The sequence below is a fragment of the Gymnodraco acuticeps genome, unplaced genomic scaffold (assembly GCF_902827175.1).
Source record: "Gymnodraco acuticeps unplaced genomic scaffold, fGymAcu1.1, whole genome shotgun sequence".
Classification (NCBI taxonomy): Eukaryota; Metazoa; Chordata; class Actinopteri; order Perciformes; family Bathydraconidae; genus Gymnodraco; species Gymnodraco acuticeps.
The window spans coordinates 576,489-599,861 of record NW_022990732.1 but is presented as its reverse complement, the minus strand read 5'-3'; the positions used below and the strand labels follow the sequence as shown (position 1 = coordinate 599,861).

Sequence of the window (23,373 nt, the reverse complement as noted above, 5' to 3'; positions counted from 1 at the left end):
ACTATATGGCAGTAAAACAAGAATACAGTTTGAAAGGGGAGTGATTTGTAAAATATCCATAAAGAAAAAGAACATCTGTTTACAGGTTCTGTTTCATCTGGATGTCTGAGAGAGGTATCCATAGATCTCCTAATGTTGCTCTCAAAGTGCACCAGATTGATGCTTTTAACTTCAATATTTAAAAAAAATATCTTCCCTAAAAACTGTATACAGTTGGGCTGAAAAGCAAGTTTGCTTTTCAATCTGGGACAAGAAAACAGCGGAGAAGTAACGGGGCAGAAACCCTCCTTTTTACGCAACGGTCCAGACATAGACATCAAACGGCAAAACATATTCAGTGTGCAGTTCCTTTGGCATTAGGGCATATCTAGATACTTTCCAAGGTTTGACATCATGAATTGTGCTACTTTTAAAGCAAGCAGCGATGTTTTCAAATCTGTAATAAAAAAGGTCCGCAAAAACGCTATCGACCAATCAGATTGCTTGATTTGACTTGTCAGTTTTATAAATATTATTACATTTCATCTGTTACGAAACAAACTTACAAAGCTTAAGATGGAAACATTTAAGGTTAACTTCGACCTCTGGGGTGGCCTTACTGTGGAGGAGTGGATTGAGCAGTGCCTATCTCCAGAAAGCACCTAAACGACGACATGCAGAGCTACGTGAAGAGCAGGTAGACCAACTGGAGAAGTACCACCATTTAAAAGCTTTCTGATGCGGGTCTTGAAACAAACCGTTAGTGGCAACAGGTGCGAAAGCTTTCTCCAGAGCTACTGGAAGCCGAATCTCGGGGACCGGAGAAAGTGGAGCAATATTCTCGCCAAGCAACAGCCAGAACAACCTCAACCTATACAAGTAACCTCGTAAGCCATGCTACTGATGCTGGACAGGTTTTCAGTGGCTGCACAATAAACGGCAACATACAAATGAATGTAAATAAATAGCCAAATAATGGATCAACGCTCTCTGTCTAATATGTTCGCTAGCTGTTAGTGTTGTTGCATAGCAACCACCACGCACTATGTTTTGTGCAGAAGGCAACGGAGGGACTATTTTATTTTGAACATCATTATTTACTAATAAAAACTATTTAAATTAGAGTGTGTATTTTTCTTTCATATTGCCACACTTGGTAACCGTTTCATAAAAGCAATAGCTCACTTCATGCGTCGGGCCGAACCACGCCCCTTAGCTGTGATATAATGAGCATAAACAGAGATCTGGAGGTCATTGTGTTCCCCTCTCACTGCACATTAAGAACTGCCATATTGTACATGACAAGTTAAACTAATATGATAAATTGTAGAAGTGTTACAAATGTCCGGGAATATTAAAGGTGAAACCTTTAATGGGAATGAATAAGAAATAAAAGGATTCAAATGTCAATATATACCAAATACAGATCCCATATAATAAGCACATATAATCCAATATCTTGTCCAAACGAACAATGTGAAATGTCCTACATGGTGAGTTAGCTAGCTAGCAAAATTCAAACCGATAACAGCCCAGTTTTAAATGAAAGACAAATAAAATGAATGTTTTACAACAGCAAATGAATGGAAATGGTTGAATTTAAACGTCTCAATTAGCCTCAATCAAGCTACATGCCACATGGTAACAGCTAGCAAGCAAAAACTAGCAAAAGAGTTCACTACTTAAAATGTACTTTGCCGAAGAAAACCATCTGATGGTACATTGAAATACCATAACAAATATATATATGTTCATCTCCAGTAGTATACTCAATATATAATACTCTTTTCTTGTAGCATAGTCATTTGTCTCACAGTGCAGTAGTGTTGGCAGCAGTGTGCTGCACATGTTATGGGACTACGCACTGTGCACGTAGAGGCTGGATTCCTATTTAATGTGATCCTCACAGATGATCTGCACATGTGGTTACAGTTGAATGAAATGGTTATATGGGCATACTTTTAACCAAAACACGCCACCAAGTTTAAAAGAAAATCTCCTGGAAATCTACCGGAGGTGTTCCTTCCCTTTGCAACTTTTTTTTAACACTATTTTATAACAGTGTAAAATCTCTTGAAAACAACTTTAGATTTCTCAATAAAGTGTATTTTGTCTTTGTCAGGGTTTTGGCAAATTTCAGTTAATTTAAGGGACTTTTATCTTTTGACTTTTATCTTTCATTTCTCTTTGTATTACAGATTTCTTAAAGATAAATGTTGTTTTTTGGTGGAATTTCACACAAATGCACGCTACAGGCAACGTTTTTTTATATTTACCTTATATATTTTCAAATGAAATAGCTTAAGACAATAAAACGCTTTTACTGCACGGTAAATTGGAATACCCACAAGAACACAACATGATGTTCAAGGACCTGCAGACACCCTGTGTGTGTATGAGCATGTGTGACTGCATGTGTTTATGAGAGTCTTCCTCACCCTGCTGACCTAAGGCTCCCTCTCTGACGACACATCTCCATCGGCTCCACTGCTGGCGTTGGGGTCCGGTCGGGACCGCCCCGCTCCTCTTTCCCTGCACTCTGAGGGGCCCTTGGAGCGCGTCTTCTCTTTCCGCTGCTGCTGCTTCTCCTGCTTTGAAAGCTGAGGACACAAAGGAAGGCTTGCTTCAGAAAAAAAAAACTTGATCCAACAGAACAATGTGGCATTAACATGTACAACCACTTCAAGGGAGATGACGACAGATGGAGACATTTATATAGCATAAATGATTAATGAATGCAAATGTGTGGATTCTGCCTTGAAACCCTTTATGCTTTCTGGGGTGTTCCTTTGCTGTAGAGAGTTCTATAGGTGTTCTGTGCATGTAGATGGTCTGCAAAGGCTAACATTTAGTGTGCAATTGTTGTATTTTCTATATGTACCCTTTGACTGAATGGTCCTTTTAAATCAATATTGGGCTCCTGGGGGGGGGTTACTGGTTGGAGGCACACACCCTGAACATGCTGCATCATGAATTGCAGATCATGACATTTCAGCGTGTTCACTTTTCACAGAGAGGCTCTGACATGCATTTAGAAATATGAAACAAAGGAGGAGACACACGTCAACGCACAGACCGACACTCCACATCTGACTTCTCTTTGTTGATGAAACGCTTCTATTCTGTCCTCATTACAAGCTATTATTGGCCATCCAATGATCACTTCAATGAGTCTTTTGTTGTGACTGCCTGCGCTAAAAAATAAAGCCTTCCCAGTGCCTCTCCAGTCACTACTCGAATCAAACTATTTTCTTTGTATTCTTCACGCTCCATGAAACAGCACAACAGCGATGATGAAGTAGGAATGCTAGCCGCCATCTGTAAACACAGATGCTGAAACTTTAATGGCTGCCCGGGAAATATTTATGAACTAAATGTCATCTTAAAATCCAAAGCATTGCGTAAGACATTACATTATTTAAAGAGGACAAAGAAAAATCTGTTCTATTCCCATTTGAACTCATTAACATGGCAACTGTTGATGATATAACACTGAACAAACACAAGTTCCTCTTTTTGCCATAAATCAACATTTCAACTCTAATGGAAAAGCTACAGTCAAGCAGAACTAGAATCCCGCTTTGATAAAGAAATAGCAAAACATGATTGCACATTACATCATTCCAGAGTTCGGCTTCAGCCTAGAGTCCTAAACAAATGCACAACAACCTCCATAAAGACCCTTCTGCTATTGACCCACAGAGAGCATCCCAACAGGATGATTTTCATTGCTCTGGATAACACCATTGTTTGCTGGCCGCTTGACCCTGGAGTGGACTAAATCCCTGATTCATGGAAAGAAAGGAACAGTGTCTGTTAGCCCATTGCTTCATTTCCCCCTCGTGCCAAGCTTAGCCTATTGGCTGGCCTTTTATCCCTCATCTTTGGCCTTGGCTCCTCAGCCCCCACAGTAAAACATCCCAAACAGACAAGATTACAATTCTGAGGACTGCTTAATATCCCTCCCTTTGGGCTAGAGAGCCAAGTACACCACGGGGAGAGCAGCCAACGCCCGGCCTGTGGCCAGAGCAGAAGGACGCTGGCCACGGTCCACGCAAGAGACAGTCTTTCAGGGGCACAGACATCAGAATTTGTTTTTATACGAGGCTGGTGTTGGTAGTTTAATTAAAGAGATAATGTATCTAGAGGTGAAAGTAAACATTGGTGTAGATTTCATTTATTTAAGAGGGCATATTTTGCTCAGTTTCAGGTGTATATCAGTATGTAGTGTCTCTACTTTAAAGAGTCCTCTCCTGCTGATGTTCAGGTGTATATCAGTATGTAGTGTCTCTACTTTAAAGAGTCCTCTCCTGCTGATGTTCAGGTGTATATCAGTACGTAGTGTCTCTACTTTAAAGAGTCCTCTCCTGCTGATGTTCAGGTGTATATCAGTATGTAGTGTCTCTACTTTAAAGAGTCCTCTCCTGCTGATGTTCAGGTGTATATCAGTATGTAGTGTCTCTACTTTAAAGAGTCCTCTCCTGCTGATGTTCAGGTGTATATCAGTATGTAGTGTCTCTACTTTTAAAGAGTCCTCTCCTGCTGATGTTCAGGTGATATCAGTATGTAGTTGTCTCTACTTTAAAGAGTCTCTCCTGCTGATGTTCAGGTGTATATCAGTATGTAGTGTCTCTACTTTAAAGAGTCCTCTCCTGCTGATGTTCAGGTGTAGATCAGTATGTAGTGTCTCTACTTTAAAGAGTCCTCTCCTGCTGATGTTCAGGTGTATATCAGTATGTAGTGTCTCTACTTTAAAGAGTCCTCTCCTGCTGATGTTCAGGTGTATATCAGTAGTAGTGTCTCTACTTTAAAGAGTCCTCTCTGCTGATGTTCAGGTGTATATCAGTATGTAGTGTCTCTACTTTAAAGAGTCCTCTCCTGCTGATGTTCAGGTGTATATCAGTATGTAGTGTCTCTACTTTAAAGAGTCCTCTCCTGCTGATGTTCAGGTGTATATCAGTATGTAGTGTCTCTACTTTAAAGAGTCCTCTCCTGCTGATGTTCAGGTGCATATCAGTATGTAGTGTCTCTACTTTAAAGAGTCCTCTCCTGCTGATGTTCAGGTGTATATCAGTATGTAGTGTCTCTACTTTAAAGAGTCCTCTCCTGCTGATGTTCAGGTGTATATCAGTATGTAGTGTCTCTACTTTAAAGAGTCCTCTCCTGCTGATGTTCAGGTGTATATCAGTATGTAGTGTCTCTACTTTAAAGAGTCCTCTCCTGCTGACGTTCAGGTGTATATCAGTATGTATTGTCTCTACTTAAAGAGTCCTCTCCTGCTGATGTTCAGGTGTATATCAGTATGTTGGTGTCTCTACTTTAAAGAGTCCTCTCCTGCTGATGTTCAGGTGTATATCAGTATGTAGTGTCTCTACTTTAAAGAGTCCTCTCCTGCTGATGTTCAGGTGTATATCAGTATGTAGTGTCTCTACTTTAAAGAGTCCTCTCCTGCTGATGTTCAGGTGTATATCAGTATGTAGTTGTCTCTACTTTAAAGAGTCCTCTCCTGCTGATGTTCAGGTGTATATCAGTATGTAGTGTCTCTACTTTAAGAGTCCTCTCCTGCTGATGTTCAGGTGTATATCAGTATGTAGTGTCTCTACTTTAAAGAGTCCTCTCCTGCTAATGTTCGGGGGTGTATATCAGTATGTAGTGTCTCTACTTTAAAGAGTCCTCTCCTGCTGATGTTCAGGTGTATATCAGTATGTAGTGTCTCTACTTTAAAGAGTCCTCTCCTGCTGATGTTCAGGTGTATATCAGTAATGTTGTGTCTCTACTTTAAAGAGTCCTCTCCTGCTGATGTTCAGGTGTATATAAGTATGTAGTGTCTCTACTTTAAAGAGTCCTCTCCTGCTGATGTTCAGGTGTATATCAGTATGTAGTGTCTCTACTTTAAAGAGTCCTCTCCTGCTGACGTTCAGGTGTATATCAGTATGTATTGTCTCTACTTTAAAGAGTCCTCTCCTGCTGATGTTCAGGTGTAGTGTCTCTACTTTAAAGAGTCCTCTCCTGCTGATGTTCAGGTGTATATCAGTATGTAGTGTCTCTACTTTAAAGAGTCCTCTCCTGCTGATGTTCAGGTGTATATCAGTATGTAGTGTCTCTACTTTAAAGAGTCCTCTCCTGCTGATGTTCAGGTGTATATCAGTATGTAGTGTCTCTACTTTAAGAGTCCTCTCCTGCTGATGTTCAGGTGTATATCAGTATGTAGTGTCTCTACTTTAAAGAGTCCTCTCCTGCTGATGTTCAGGTGTATATCAGTATGTAGTGTCTCTACTTTAAAGAGTCCTCTCCTGCTGATGTTCAGGTGTATATCAGTATGTAGTGTCTCTACTTTAAAGAGTCCTCTCCTGCTGATGTTCAGGTGCATATCAGTATGTAGTGTCTCTACTTTAAAGAGTCCTCTCCTGCTGATGTTCAGGTGTATATCAGTATGTAGTGTCTCTACTTTAAAGAGTCCTCTCCTGCTGATGTTCAGGTGTATATCAGTATGTAGTGTCTCTACTTTAAAGAGTCCTCTCCTGCTGATGTTCAGGTGTATATCAGTATGTAGTGTCTCTACTTTAAAGAGTCCTCTCCTGCTGACGTTCAGGTGTATATCAGTATGTATTGTCTCTACTTTAAAGAGTCCTCTCCTGCTGATGTTCAGGTGTATATCAGTATGTAGTGTCTCTACTTTAAAGAGTCCTCTCCTGCTGATGTTCAGGTGTATATCAGTATGTAGTGTCTCTACTTTAAAGAGTCCTCTCCTGCTGATGTTCAGGTGTATATCAGTATGTAGTGTCTCTACTTTAAAGAGTCCTCTCCTGCTGATGTTCAGGTGTATATCAGTATGTAGTGTCTCTACTTTAAAGAGTCCTCTCCTGCTGATGTTCAGGTGTATATCAGTATGTAGTGTCTCTACTTTAAAGAGTCCTCTCCTGCTGATGTTCAGGTGTATATCAGTATGTAGTGTCTCTACTTTAAAGAGTCCTCTCCTGCTAATGTTCAGGTGTATATCAGTATGTAGTGTCTCTACTTTAAAGAGTCCTCTCCTGCTGATGTTCAGGTGTATATCAGTATGTAGTGTCTCTACTTTAAAGAGTCCTCTCCTGCTGATGTTCAGGTGTATATCAGTATGTAGGTCTCTACTTTAAAGAGTCCTCTCCTGCTGATGTTCAGGTGTATATAAGTATGTAGTGTCTCTACTTTAAAGAGTCCTCTCCTGCTGATGTTCAGGTGTGTGTCTCTACTTTAAAGAGTCCTCTCCTGCTAATGTTCAGGTGTATATCAGTATGTAGTGTCTCTACTTTAAAGAGTCCTCTCCTGCTGATGTTCAGGTGTATATCAGTATGTATGTCTCTACTTTAAAGAGTCCTCTCCTGCTGATGTTCAGGTGTATATCAGTATGTAGTGTCTCTACTTTAAAGAGTCCTCTCCTGCTGATGTTCAGGTGTATATCAGTATGTAGTGTCTCTACTTTAAAGAGTCCTCTCCTGCTGATGTTCAGGTGTATATCAGTATGTAGTGTCTCTACTTTAAAGAGTCCTCTACTGCTGATGTTCAGGTGTATATCAGTATGTAGTGTCTCTACTTTAAAGAGTCCTCTCCTGCTGATGTTCAGGTGTATATCAGTATGTAGTGTCTCTACTTTAAAGAGTCCTCTCCTGCTGATGTTCAGGTGTTATATCAGTATGTAGTGTCTCTACTTTAAAGAGTCCTCTCCTGCTGAATGTTCAGGTGTATATCAGTATGTAGTGTCTCTACTTTAAAGAGTCCTCTCCTGCTGATGTTCAGGTGTATATCAGTATGTAGTGTCTCTACTTTAAAGAGTCCTCTCCTGCTGATGTTCAGGTGTATATCAGTATGTAGTGTCTCTACTTTAAAGAGTCCTCTCCTGCTGATGTTCAGGTGTATATCAGTATGTAGTGTCTCTACTTTAAAGAGTCCTCTCCTGCTGATGTTCAGGTGTATATCAGTATGTAGTGTCTCTACTTTAAAGAGTCCTCTCCTGCTGATGTTCAGGTGTATATCAGTATGTAGTGTCTCTACTTTAAAGAGTCCTCTCCTGCTGATGTTCAGGTGTATATCATTATGTAGTGTCTCTACTTTAAAGAGTCCTCTCCTGCTGATGTTCAGGTGTATATCAGTATGTAGTGTCTCTACATGTCTCCATGCTTTAATGTTCAAAAAGCTCTTTATTGTTCTCATACTGCCTGTGCTGCAGCACCTCTTTTCACCCTCTGTCTGAAACCAGAGCCCAGTCTGCTCTGATTGGTTAGCTGGCCGGCTCTGTTGTGATTGATCAACCGCTTAAAGATGTGTCGAAAATGTCCTGCCCCTCAGCATATAATGTACAATGTGTACGCTAGCCAATACAGGCACGAGTGTTACATGGTGATGTCATTATTATACGGAAATAAACAAAGGAGTCCAATGGAGGCGTTTCAGGCAGTGTGGGAGAGAAACTCCCTCTGGAGGGAACACAGGGATATTAGTCTTTGCAGACCATTTACATGCACAAAAACCTATAGAACACAGTAGGAAAGGGAAACAACTATTTAAATAATAAACATATTACAATGACTATACCTATATAGTTATCTGCAAGAAAAACAATTATATTAGCTAAAAATCTAGTGTTATTCACACCATGCACAATAGAGTGTTGCGGCAATGATGTATTGGTGTAGGCATCTCCCTTGGTTCCCTTGACAAAAATGTGACTTTTCAGGTGGATTTTGGAATATTGCAGAAAATAAGATCTGTGGCAAACACGTGTTTATAATTCTTACATGATTCGTCACATATTTACAACACTTTTATGTGTTTTAAAGCTTAAATGCAATTTCCAAAAGTAAAAATCTAACGTTGGGCTATTAACAAACTACATCAGGGCTTGCATGGCTGCATCGCTAAGCTAAAGGTGGCTTAGGTTTGTCTAGATGACGTTTGGTAGTCTCATTTAGGCACTTGTTAACAATCGCCGTTTTGATGACACAAGCTGAGGAACTTCAAGTGATGTATCTTATGTCCTAGAATAAAACTTAAATATCTATATAGTCCAGGCATCTTACCAAAAACCCATTCGAAAAATGTTGACTTCGAGACAAGGAAACCAGAAGAGGTCAAATGCTCATTCATTTCTGGGTTTCAGGGCTGCACCACTGTATCGATAGCTGAGATTGTGTCAGAATCTGCATTATGCTAGTAGCAGCTAAAATAGCCCGGAGCATCAAGCAGAGATTGAAAATTGACTACAGAGGTACAGAGCCAACTCATTTCCGGCTTTTGGGGCTCATTCCTGCACCAATATATTGCAGTGAATCTCCAGTTTAATTCATCCTTTTAACATTTAATTTGACTTGGCACTCAATTTCTGTTACAAAGAGGTCGTATATGTTATTAGTTCTGACTCAAACTGAAAATGTCTTCTGTGATAAAGATCTATTACTCTGCTTGACTTGAATAATAAAGAGGGCTCTGATGCCAGGATATATTTGAAGATTCAGCTTAGCATCATTTATTCAGAGAGCAAAATGACATGTAGAGTTTGACAGTGGAGGAACATTCAAATATGAAGAAGTTGATATCCACCCTGGGGCTCACTGTCAGTGTGTCTGTTGAGTTTAAAAGCTCTGGGAGTTTGGGCACAAACGTTGTGGAAGATTCTGCTATTTGTATTTCGAATGTTGATTGTATTCCTCCTTGCTGTCTTGTTATTATGTTCATTTATCTTGTTGTATAACTAGTGTTTACTACAGGACCATCATGTCAAAATACCTAAGGGCTTTATTGTGTTTGGTATCCTTTATGATTTTTAAGATAAGTAATAGCAGAAGAGTGGTATATGCACCTTTTTAATAATCAAATAACTTTGCATACATGTCTTTTGTTGTTTATATTCAAAAACGTTCACTGTCTTGGTATTTCTACTTTTAAAAACCATACCATGATATTCAAAATGTGTATATTACCTGTATAAATATATTTTAAGTATTCTTTTAAAAAGTCTGTTGAGGTGGACAATGAAACAGAATTTCACAACCAAACATCTTTGCAGGTTCAATACAGAGAGAAGAAGTCCCTCCCCTTCCCGGTGGACCGCCATGGGACCTTATTTCGGAAAAATCATGTATTGAAGTCAATGGAGAGAGAAAGATTATCTTTCGATCCCGTTTGAATTGTTCCACGAATTACACATATGATGTTTGTCAATTTAAAAGATCATTTTGCAAGTCAAAAAAATAAAACTGAAGTAACACTTTTTTTTGTGTGAAACCGCTCAATGAACTACATCTCCCGTCTCGCACCAACACCAAGACGCCCGTCACGTTGAAACATCTCACCTCTTTCTTTCAGAATGAGGCGAAAAGTATTAAAAGAGGTGAAAATCACTACAAGTCTGGGCATGTTGAGAACTGTACACACACACAAGGGGAGTTAGTCGGTTCCGTAAGAGCCAGCATGCGGGACCGGGATTCTGGGATTTGTAGTCTTTCTAGTTGCGTATTTCTCATAGTCTTATATTTCAACAGTTTTACGACAAACTGTAACTTTTTTGACATGGAAATGATTTGTTAAGATTGACAAACATAATGTGTAATTCGTGGCACAATTCAAACGGGATCGAAAGATAATCTTTCTCTCTCCATTGACTTCAATACATGATTTTTCCGAAATAAGGTCCCATGGGTCGGAAGTAGATGGGCGGGACTTCGCCTCTCTATTTCATATCCAAATCATTAATATCATTACAAAAAACTGCTCCAAGTGTAACATGAGAAGCAAGCAGTACTGCACACAAAGTAAATATCGCCACCTAGTGGTAAAATATGAGTACTGAAAAGTGGATTGACAGGAGATTTGAGCAACCCACATACTCAGCTATACTGCTCCTCCCACAAATGCATGTTCGTCACAAATGAGGCACCATTTGAAAGGTAAGAAAACAGGCTTTCCAACAGAATAAGATGTATTGCCAAGAAACATTGATACAACAAAGAAATCATCTACCAAACACACATTTCCTAACTTTTTGTGTTAAGTTTATAACGTTGCAAAATCAATGAACATGTTGCTGAAAATATGCTCACTAAGTTACCTGTTTGAGGTCCGATGGGCCAGTGGGGGACCTCAGTTCTATGGTAACAGGTCCGTCGTTTTGAATGTGGACCTGCATGTATCCCCCAAACGTCCCATCTGGAAACACAGAAAGAAACACAGAGCCTGAAAGAAGGAGACTTATTTGTGCGGAAGAAGAGTCAAATTATGCAACAAATGCACTCTTGTATGGGAGCCTGAGAACAACAGCCTGGAGAAACAAAGACGTTTGATTCCCAACTTTATGGTAACTGTTATCTCTGAATAGCGTTTCAGATTATGTTGATAAAGCAAATAAACCCTGGCTCTGGGGATCTTGCTTTGTAGTATACTCCTCTTGCAATTAAAAGTCAAACCATAAGATCCACTCAAGTTTCACTGATTAGCATCAGCGCCACAGTTAGCTTATTAAAGAGGCCCTATCAGGCTTTTTGGGGTTCCCAAAGTTCCCCCTGCCTGAAACGCCTCCATTGGACCTCTTTGTTTACATCCGTGACATAGCGCTTCTGTTGGCTAGCCCTCCAACACATTGTATGTGAAAGGCCAAGGAGCAGTTCAGGCACATCTCTAAGCAGTTGGCCAATCACAACAGAGCCGGCCAGCTAACCAATCAGAGTAGACTGAGCTCTGGTTTCAGACGGAGGGTGAAAAGAGGTGCTGGAGCACAGGCAGTATGAGAAAAATAAAGAGTTTTTTGAATATTCAAGTATGGAGACATGTCACAGTAGAGACACTAAATACAAATATGAACCTGGAGAGGAGCCTAATATGTCCTCTTGAAACATCTCAAATGACACCACATGCTAATATTTAAAGGTAGAAGCGGAGTTTGTTTTGCGTTGGCAGTAAATGTTCCATAAGGATGTAGGATAACATAGAGCCTTGAGACGTTGGGGACAAAAGCGGCTGTAGGAGGTCAGGAAGTTCAACCTCTTCTCTTCTCTTCCACTGGGTCCGTGAGATTAATGACACCCTCTGCACCACAAAGCCGTGGGCCAAAAAGTGCTGCATCATCATATTTCCTCTCTGGAGGGGGGGACTAATTAGGAAGCCTTATGCCTCCCTTGCTAGGACGAGGTGTTCTCCGCACCTGCTCCCCGGTGGGCTGACCCAGTTCACAAGAGAGGCGTCACAGCACCGATAATCCACAGCAAAAAAGGGGGGAATAAAGGCAATTAAAAATGAGGGGGACAGGGCGCGGACTCAAACGTCTAAGTGAGTGGGGATAAGGGTGACCCTCAACACTTTTGTTTTTAATAAGCTCAAAACAAGCAGCTGGAGTTTTTCTTTAGCCAGTTTGTCCTCCAACCTCCTGAAAACCGTCCTCTCGTTCTGAACCCCCACACATTTCACAGCAACCGTAACTATTCTTACTTTTTCAACTCTGCTGACACATAATACATTGTAATTAGGGATGCACCATATTGTTTTTTTGAAACCGATACCGATACCGATAACTTCCTGCTTCTCAAGACCGATACCGATAACCGATAATAATATAATATATATATAAATGTACCAGTAGTTTTTGCACACCTGGTGGTAAAAAAAAGACTAGTAGTGAGCAAATGACATGAGCATTACTACTATGAACAAAACAAAGCCAAGAACAGTTTTGACTCTTCAAAGCCTTTTTCAAAAGCCTCGTCGATAGGTAAAAGCCCCGGTGCCTTTGCAGCTGGCTTTGTATTCGCCGCTAGTTTAGCAGCGCAGGCGTCTTCATACGTTTTTAACACACCATCGTAGCGATGGCGATGTTTCAGGTGACTAATCAGGTTGGAAGTATTATAGCTCGTTGCCTTATTCCCTCCTCGTGGAACTTCTGCATTTGTTAATACAAATAGCAAGCGAACTATCTAACTCTGAAACTTTGAAATAGTCCCATACCACCGGCGACATGTTAGTTTACTGTCCTGGCTTCACGGCCGCACACCATTTACGTCACAGCCAGGCATGAGTTAGGGAGCGCTGGATTTGTGAAGAACTCCCCTCTTCCTAAACCACTAATACCACAGTACTGGCAAAACGGGAGGAGCCGAGTGAAAAACAAGCGCCCCTCATCCCAATCCACCCACACCGCAGTATTTTTTTCTTACCCAAAAAATAAATTGTATATTATCGGGGCTATTAATACTGTTATCGGGTTTATCGGGATGACGTCATAATTCCTAATATCGGACCGATAATTATCGTGCACCACTAATTGTAATGTCAATAAACAATGGCTATAAGAAACTCAATATCTGACATTAGTTTAAAAAAAGACACAATAGGTTAATTATTTAACTTATTTTTGGTAACCCGCAACAATTCTGTTTTTAATAAGCTTAAAGACCAGTAGCTGGAAAATGCAATTCAACGTCCTACTTTTGACAAACACTGTATACATTTTTTTTTAACAAAATCCATCATCGTAATGTCATGTAAAAAACACGACCATCAGCTTCTCAAAATCAGACCCATGGCTGACATTAAATGTAACGAAAAACTGCGACAATAGGACAAATATGTTACTGATGTCTGTCGACACTGCAAATCTATTGAACAAAAAATTGTCGATAGAAACATATTTATAAATGACATAAAAAGATTGGAACCTCTTAAAAAAAGCTATCTTTTTCAATTAATAAAAACAATTATAAAATAAAAATAGGTTGACTATTGGGCTATACTTAATCCCTCATAATGTCATGAAATAAACAATGGCTATCAACTACTCAATATCTGACAAAGGGATAACATTAAATGTTAGGAAAAACTGCGACAATGGGGATTGGGGAAATTATTTAACTGATTCCAAAAAATCTTTAGAAGAAAAAAAAAACGTAGGAGTATAAATGGCTGAGTCATCACTTCACCCACCCTTAATGAGCTCGGGCTTGTAGCTGCTCCTCATGTTCTCCAGGATGCTGTTGTAGAAGGGCTGGGCCAGCTCTGCAGGCATGGCTGCGTGGAAGTCTGGCTTGTTGCCCTTCAGGACACACTGCAGTGTGAACTGGCTCACACAGAGCACCTCAAAGTCCCGGTCCATGACGCTTTTGCTCCACGTTCGCCCGTTCTCGTCTTCAAACAGCCGCAGGTTCAGGATCTTGCGTACTCTGAAAACACACAAGAGAATAAGCGAGAAACCAACCTGTATGTAATACTCAACATCCCTCTGGTCCAGGGGTCGGCAACCCGCGGCCCTTTAAGCCCTCTGCTCTGGCTCCCTTGAGCTCAGACAAAAATAAGAAGAAAATAAAATAAAAGTATTTGTAGGACTATTTATATTTTGTTGCATGGTTGAAAATGTTTCGTATCTTGTATTTTGAGGTGATACTGTGACACATAAATAAAAAACTAAACGGTTTTAATTAGGTCAACTAAAATATGCGTCACATCCTGCTACGGTCCCGCGCAAGCACCTTTTCTTGAATAACCTGACCCCCGGCTCAATGAGCGAACTATGGATAAATCAAAGAAAAGAAAAGTACCAGAGGAACACAGGATTTAATTATGCGTGGACAGAGTTATCTGCTTTCACAGCAAACGATGCTGGTTTACCGGTATGTTTGATATGTAGAGAGAAGTTGTCAACAGTGCTGCAGCCTTTACGTATCGAGGAACAACACGGGAGAGGAAGACAGCTGACGATCTTCAGACATAATTCAATGGGGTATGTCATTTATTTCAGAAAACACTTTTTGTTATATTCCATGGAATGCTCTTAACGTCCCGATAGCAATGAATATATTAAATGCTTTGACAATAAATACATACAAAAATGAATCTCTGGAAGCCGTAGCACTATAAAAAGCACGACCAATCATCTGAGCCGGCCCGGCTAAAGTAACTGGATGGCCTACCTGCCTGTCAGCCTTCCATCTGTGCACAAGCTTATCTCGTGCCCTCATTGGTCATGTGCGCGTTCGTGTGTGTTGGAGGAGGGACTCTGTAAGGAAGTCTGAAGGAAGAGGCAGATATTTTCCGGGTGTGTATTTTCAAATTCTAGCGCACTCGAGCTGGTTTCTCCATTCTTACCTACCCTACCTTTAACTCTTTTTAGGGTGCAGCTATATGTTTTATTTATTTCAAAGTGGGCCCATTTGAATAATATTTGTTTTCCTTCAAATGTGCAGAGGACTCCCCAAGTGCTGTGTTTCATTTATTTGAAAGTAGGCCTGTGTATTATTTTTAATTCTCCTTATAAGAGTTCTTTGTTTCTTATTAGAGGTTAACAGTTTTATATCATGTAATAAATAGCCTAATAAATGCTAAAAAACTGTAGTTTTTGTCTGATATAACAATAAATACAACTTTATTAGCTATCAAGCTATGAAATATGTTTTGCGGCTCCAGACAAAAAAATGTTCTTTTGGTCAAAAAGGTTGCAGACCCCTGCTCTGGTCAATCTGAAACGTATAAGCTTTATTTTGAAGGGGTCACACTAGACATTTGCATGTTTTATCCTATTAATGCTGAATATGTTTCAACGTTTGTGCGCAAATGTGCGCAGGCTTTGGCTGCTTTACATGCCAACACATGAAAATCAACTAGGAATTTGACTTAGATGTTAACTATCTGAAAGAATCATTTTTAAAACGTTGCTTGTGTTTTTATGTTTTAGTTCCTTAAAGAGGACACATATTTTGTGCTTCTGCTGTGACGTGTCTCCATGCTTTAATGTTCAAAAAGCTCTTTATTGTTCTCATACTGCCTGTGCTGCAGCACCTCCTTTCACCCTCTGTCTGAAACCAGAGCCCAGTCTGCTCTGATTGGTTAGCTAGATGACTCTGTTGTGATTGGTCAACTAAAAGATGTCTATGTTGATATTAGGGGCCGATATTCCGCATTTGACCGATTATCGGTATCAGCCTTTTTTTTATCAAATTGCCGATAAGACTTTGGCTCTGATGCGGCCGTTTCTCTGGCTGCAGTCACCACTCTGTGTACACGAGCAATGTCCCGCCCACAGCGCTATCTGATAGGCTATTACTGAAGATTTTCCGGGCGGGAGCCAGCCAGAGAGGCGGGACCTTCTCAGATTACAGGCAGGTGCGAAAGAACGCAGACACAGACTGAAGCAAGCAGCAGCGCTGAGCGGCAGAGCCATCCATGTGTTAAACCGAAGTTCAATAAACATCCCTATCCCCTATGCTGAAGTTGCAAAAACACCACGATCTTATGATCCAATTCTATCAGTTTCCCAGTTACACAGGGACGCGGGAAGTCAGTCAGAGTTGGGGGTGCGTGCAGCGTCTCGCAGCGGAGTAACGGCCGGTCCACACACAGGCATGAAAAAAATCTTTCAAAGCTTCGCCCATTCACTTGAATGGGGTGACGTAGAAGATTTTGAATCTTCGCCGAACTGCATTGTGGGGAGCGGAGCATGGCTTTGCAAGCATCGTGAGCATCAAAAGTTGAGCAATGTTCAACTTTTGATGCTCCCGATGCTTTCGAAGCTGGCATCAGCCAATCAAATCCCGTTTATGCAAATCCCGCCAGTACAAGCGCTAGCCAATCAAACCGCGTGTAAGCAGGGAGAGCCAGACCGCAGTTCATTTCCTCATATTCCAAACGAGAAATTACGGTAGCAAATCACCCGGTTCTTTCCGACCAGAACTATTAACGGGATACAAACCGGAGGAACCAGGCATGGAGGGAGGTGGCAGAGACAGTGGGTGAAACTGGCCTCACTTTTAATAGTTTGCAAAACATTAGCTAGCACTAGTGTTTTGCAGTTGCTAGCAGCTTACTGAGATTTTATGCTAGATAGACAGATATAATAAATTAAGCATTATTGTTAGTTAAGCATGTCAGCCTGCAGCCCCACTTCTTGTCTCTCTCTAACTCATTGCAGATGACTGCACTAAAGAAAAGGGCACAGAGAGGAAACCAGTTGTAAGATGTTTAAAAGTTAATTAAACATAATATATGCTTAAATGCATTTCAAAGAAGTTGTGTTGAGTTGTGTTGGAGTTTGTGTTATTCTACATTTTGACACCAAGATTTTCTGATTTTACTGCAAATGTATATCGGTTCCAAATATCGGTCTCCTTGATTACTAATAATCGGTATCGGTATCGGCCTTGAAAAAGCCATATCGGTCGATCCCTAGTTGATATACCACTTATCTGTTTATAATTCCAAACTTATCAGTGCAACCACTATTGATCTGGTGAAAGTCTCTAAAAAGTGATTCCAAATCCAGTCCAGAGTTCTGTTTGTGGTGTAAGCCCCCCCAAAAAAACACTCACAAGTAGTCAGCATCCTTTTGGGTGTCCTCCACTGAGATCCCCAGCAGCACACACAGTCCTCGGCCTATTGAACTGACCTCCTCGTCCCCCACTGTAGGAACACAAAGGGTAATGACAGAGAGATGATGCTGTGGTCATTCAGTGACATGCAGACATTTTTGTTAACGTTATTTAGAACCAAAAGGTTTTACAACAATTGCCCTGCAAAAACAATATAACAGAAACATGGTACAAGCCAGGGAGTCTCAAATGAATTCAACAAAATAAGTGATTTGACTAAATGGTAAAGGTACCATAGCTATGCAGACGACACACAGATTTACATAACCATTTCACCAGGGCCCAGGAGTTCAAAACTTTTAATCTCAATCAGATCAGATTTTGAAATCCCATTTTTTGTGATCCAGGATCAGACAAGTCGGCCACATGTTGTCCCTGGAGTTCAAAGCAATTCAGGATCAGCCTGATCCAGATTACGACTTTTCAAGATGACTAGATCCTGAATATCAGTGCTTTAATCCTACCGAGCGCCATCTAGTGGACATGACAAATAATACAAGGAAGACAAGAGACCACATTGTAGAGACATCTATTGTCCGCAATTACTTTTGAAAGGTTTGATGGACTTTTTTTGTTGAAGATATTTTTTATTTAATCTAAATTACATTTGTGATTGACAATCTTTGTTGTGATACTTTTATGAGCATATACATTTATGTCATCAACATTTGGTTTAAAACAAAATAGGCCACCACAAACGTGAGCAAAAAATGGAAAATAAAATGTATTTCCCATGAAGGCTAAACATGGTGTATTATTTCAGTTAACAAACGTTGCCATCTAATTTAAATTGAAACATATTTTAAAATAAATTGTACAGTAAATGTTGCTCTGGTAATCCACTGGAAATCCACCCCTCTGGTGGGATCAGGATAATCCAGTTTTTTGGGATCAAATTGATCCCAAACCTGTGTTGTCGGTTTGAACTACCCGTTTTGAAGATTTGATCCAGATTAAAGCTTGGATTGGATTTCCTGATCTGATCTGATATCAAAGTGATCCTAATCCTGTTTGTTGGTTTTGAACTCCCCAAAGTCCAAATCTGATCTGATCAGATAGGGATTACAAGTTTTGAACTCTTGGGCCCAGGAGACTATGATCCAATTCAAACACTGAGTAAAGGCATTGAACAAATCAATGACTGGATGTGTCAGAACTTTCTTCAATTAAACAAAGATGGTCATAAACGAGGAACGTATAAAAGTTAGCGCTGAGCTTCAGTGTGCAATGTTCAAAACAACAGATAAAGCCAGAAATCTAGGTGTAGTCATGGACTCTGACCTGAGTTTCAACAGTCACATTAAAACAGTTACTAAATCAGCCTACTATCACCTAAAGAATATATCTAGGATTAAAAGACTAATGTCACAGCAGGATTTGGAAAAACTTGTCCATGCTTTTATCTTCAGTAGACTCGACTACTGCAATGGTGTCTTCACAGGTCTCACTAAAACATCTATTAGAAAGCTGCAGCTGATTCAGAACGCTGCTGCTCGAGTCCTCACTAACACTAAGAAAGTGGATCACATCACTCCTGTTCTGAAGTCTTTACACTGGCTTCCTGTGTGTCAAAGAATAGATTTCTAAATACTGCTGCTGGTTTATAAAGCACTGAATGGTTTAGGCCCAAAATACATTTCTGACCTCCTGCTAAATTATGAACCATCCAGATCTCTCAGGTCTTCAGGGACTGGTCAGCTTTCTGTCCCCAGAGTCAGAACTAAACATGGAGAAGCAGCGTTCAGTTATTATGCTCCAAATATCTGGAACAAACTCCCAGAAACCTGCAGGTCCGCTACAACTCTGACTACTTTTAAATCCAGGCTGAAGACTTTTCTTTTTGTCGCTGCTTTTAATTGAACTATTCACATCTTAAACTGCACTGTAACTTTTATCCATGTCTTTGACACCCGTGTTATTCATGTTTATTTGATTCTCTTTGCTTTTTAATGTCTGTTTTCAAATTCCATTTTTCTTAATGCTTTCTTGTTTTGAAGGTTGCTATTTAAATAAAACTTAATAAAGCTGGCTGACTTCCATAGGCAAGCTCTTTAAGATATTTCTTTAAGTATTTAAACATTATTTAAATCCTCAAAGATACTTCATCTGAATTAATAAGGATATGTTATACAAATAAAAGTCCCTGATTTGTAGCTTATGGTTTGACGATGGAATCTTGCTAGATGTTAAAGCGATTAACAAAAATGTTTTTTTTACTGTCATATTCTGAATTGTACATCCAATGAATATGCTATTGTTTTTATGCAGTTCTCATTTGCCACAAATGTATTTTGTTGTGCTATAATAGGAGATTTAGGGTTGAAACAAATACTGTATTAATAATCAAGTGAAATAGATGTCCTTTAAGATTTAACATGGAATTGACCCTACTAAAGAAGCATTGGAAGAGTTAAAGCCAAATATAGATTAAACATTTTGCAATTTGGAAACACTTTGTGAATAGTAAATTGTGCATTAATGTATAGATTGATGTGATGTGACAAGCAGCCATGACTGACGGGTGACAGACTGTGTGTGGAGCAGATAGGGCTGTCATTCAGCTGTCAGTCAGTGTGAGATAACATTCCCTGGTTCATGCATGCATGCATGCATGTATGTATGCATGTATGTATGCATGTATGTATGCATGTATGCACAGGGTTGGGTTGTAACGGAATACATGTAACGGCGTTACGTAATCAGAATACAAAAATCAAGTAACTGTATTCAGCTCGCGTTACATTTGAAAAACGAGTAATCTGATTACAGTTACTTTCTTAAACCTGAAGTGAATACATTTTGGATTACTTATTGGAATTATTGGTGGAAAGATTTCCTCACAACATTTAATATTCATTACTAAAGGTACAGCCGAATCATCACAGCCCACAAAACCTATTACCGCCGCAGATGGACCAAAAAAGCGTTTGAAAAAAAATCGCGGGTCCGCTCAGTGAAACAATAACAGCGAAACATGGAGGAACACAAGTCTGCGTTTAAATCGGGTGTGTGTGGTTAAAACACATCAGCCTGCGGTCGCTCTTTCTTTAGCCTTACTAATGATTATTTCTGAAGGTAAACACAGTGAAGGCGGTGCGTGAAAGGCACGGCGTGCTCGTCTTCTCAGAGGCTGAGTTAACCCTCCCGCTGCCTCCTGGCGCTGCAGAGATTTCATGAAGTGAAGGAGGTGTTCCTTCTATAAAACAGCTGCGGGCAGCAGATACTGTGAGAGTCACGGACATGAATTCATAGATCAAGGCAGACTGGTGCACACACTCTCCTGTTTTGCCAATCCGGTGCTTAAACAAATATAGCTCCACACCCCTGGCCGTAATGTCCTTAAAATGAAGTCCGAGTTTGACATTTTAATTCATGTCCTGCCAACACTGGCAGGACAGAAGGCGACACGCTCGTTCTAAGCCGTGTCCCTCACTCCTCACATCCCAAGCTGCATCCCCAAAAAGTTAATTATGTTGTTACATCGTTTCAGATGTTGTGTTTCAGTTGTGCTCTTGATAAGCCATTAAAACAGTAAAAACACATTCCTTTTGCTTTGTGTGTCTCCTGTTCACCAACACATCCATCTGTGATGGAAAACGAAAGTAATCCAAAAGTAATCTAAAAGTAATCTAAAAGTAATCTGATTACGTTACTTTTTTAAGACACGTAACTGTAACTGTATTCGGATTACTTTCAGAGCCATGTAATCAGTAATCAGTAACTGATTACATTTACAAAGTAACCCTCCCAACGCTGTGTATGCATGTATGCATGTATGCATGTATGCATGTATGTATGTATGTATGTATGTATGTATGTATGTATGTATGTATATATATATATATATGTATATATGTATACATACAGTCAATGGTTTCTTTCGAGCATGAACCCCGACAGCAATTCTCTGTTTGGGTTCCGTTCAGAGACACGCCTGGCTGGCCCTGGAGCCTCCTTCATGTTAGCTGGAGGTGCTAATGCTATCCTAGCTAGGTTAGCTAACATGCATGAACACCGTCACCGACGATAACACATGAACGCTAACAGGCTCGGTTTAGAGGTATTATAAAAGGCGTCAAAACATGCCACATTCACTCATTTTAAAACGGCAGCTCACCTGTCACGCTGGCCTTGGTGACCCTCTGGATGATCGCCTTCATTGTTGTGGTTGTTGGTGGGGCGACTCTTCTTACTTCCCAAACCCTACTGCGTGGCCCGGATGTTGTCGCCCTCCAGCGGCAGAGACACAGAACACCTGCTCGGCCAAACCATGGATGGCCAAACATGATCATCTCAGTGTTAGTTGGAGGTAATCATTCGGATGTACTTCGACCTTATTTGGGTAACTTAATTGTATGCTTTCTTATACTCAGTGGTGGCTCCCGGGTATGGCTGGGGTAGGCTACAGCCATACCAAGAAATGGCTTAGCTCCACCTTAGCCCCACCATGAAAAATTATGTTAAAGTAGGAAAAATAAAGTCCGCCAACTCGCGCGGAGTAAATTGCACAGACAGCAGCAAGTAAGATTGATTTCAGTAGCAGCTTGTCTGGAAATGCCGAAGACTAGAAACGGTTTTGAAAACTTTTGTCACGCAGTGAATGATCTTCTTCTCAATAGAACATCTTTGATAATGTCTTCTGGCCAATTAGAATCACGATAACGGCGTGGTGTTGTTGCAGGAAGTCCCGACGGAGAATAATTTTGCGGTAGAACTTCCCTTTATATATCCATGGTCCATGGATACAACATTATAATGAAATAAGACCCCACAGTTTGATGATTGATAGGTGTGTGGGCTGTCTTTCATTTTGACACACAGAACAATGGGGGCTATCTACCCTTATCCACAATGTAAAGTCATTCACAGCCTCTTCCTCTTCTCTCTGTGAGGAGCAGCAGGTTCAGCTTTCAGAACAAAGTAACACAAAACTAAAATGGCATTCATTTTTTTTTTAAATGTCGTGTACAGTAGTAATAGATGTATTTATTTTTCTTCTCAAGAGAGTACCAGAATGTGTATTTTATGTTAGTATTTCAAAAAATCTCCTGGGGGAGAATCCCCCCAGACCCCCCTGCAGGGGTTGGGTTTTCAGCATGTCAACTCTTTCACCTGTGGGGAAATTGCAGGATTGGCTCCAGGTCGCAATTTTTATTTACTACGAGACAAATGTGCCTTTTTATTTCATACAGTTCAATTTGGATTGAGACAGGGAAATAATCTAAACCTCACGCGTGGCGTTTCACTGTCAAGGGGAGCGTGTAATCACAGCCTCTTCCCTCTGTGAGGAGCAGCAGGTTCAGCTTTCAGAACAAAGTAACCAAAAACTAAAATGGCATTCATTACATTGCAAATACTGACTTGAGCCCCACCACTGTATGGGTTAGCCCTACCATAGATTACCCAACACAAATACTCTAGAGCCGCAACTGCTTATACTTAAACTCTACAAGATTTCAGTGGAAGATACTTTTATTTAAATCATTATCCCGTTTATCTAAAAGCAGAAGTGAAAGTAAAGTACATTTACTCAATACTGCACTTAAGTACAATTTTGAGATACTTTGTACTTTATTTGAGTATTTCCATTGTATGCTACATTGAAAGTAGCATACAATGGAAAGTGCTTCTACTCCACTACAATTCAGAGGTAAATCGTGTACTTTTACTCCACTAAATGTATTTTATTTATTCATTTATTTAACAGGGACAGTGCACATTAATCAACATTTCTGTAAATGTGCCAGAGTTAGCCAAAAGGCCATTTTTCATCTGTAGTCCCTCGAAAGATTGTGTAAGTCACCGTAATACCTTTAGTTACTTTACTATAACTAAATATAACCAAGTGTTGAATCAGACTTTAGTTCCACCTGGAGTAAATCCACCAGCTACCCTGCAGTATACAAAGTCATTCAAACTAGCTGCACCTTTACCAGCTTTGAGAACACTTTCATGATCAATCATTATAAAACATATCATATATATTATTCTGAAATGGGCCAATCTGCGCAACGAC

The 23,373-nt window shown here is 40.2% G+C and overlaps 1 protein-coding gene across 1 annotated transcript; it reads right to left on the bottom strand.

Annotated features, from left to right (window-relative positions):
- Positions 1–1,224: 1,224 nt before the first annotated feature.
- Positions 1,225–21,692, bottom strand: dtd1 (D-aminoacyl-tRNA deacylase 1). The gene is made up of 5 exons (XM_034231826.1): positions 21,475–21,692; positions 17,298–17,388; positions 13,924–14,159; positions 11,063–11,160; positions 1,225–2,579 (listed from the first exon to the last, which is right to left on the bottom strand). The coding sequence occupies exons 1-5, from the start codon at positions 21,647–21,649 to the stop codon at positions 2,427–2,429; spliced, it is 753 nt and encodes a 250-aa protein (XP_034087717.1). The 5' UTR covers positions 21,650–21,692; the 3' UTR covers positions 1,225–2,426.
- Between the last annotated feature and the right edge of the window lie 1,681 nt (positions 21,693–23,373).

Coding starts and splice junctions, on each gene's coding strand:
- dtd1 (XM_034231826.1), bottom strand. CDS start 21,649: ATGATCATGTTTGGCCATCCATGGTTTGGCCGAGCAGGTGTTCTGTGT. Junction 17,389..21,474: donor CACCAAGGCCAGCGTGACAG/GTGAGCTGCCGT, acceptor GTGTTCCTACAG/TGGGGGACGAGGAGGTCAGT. Junction 2,580..11,062: donor GCCCATCGGACCTCAAACAG/GTAACTTAGTGA, acceptor TTGTGTCCTCAG/CTTTCAAAGCAGGAGAAGCA.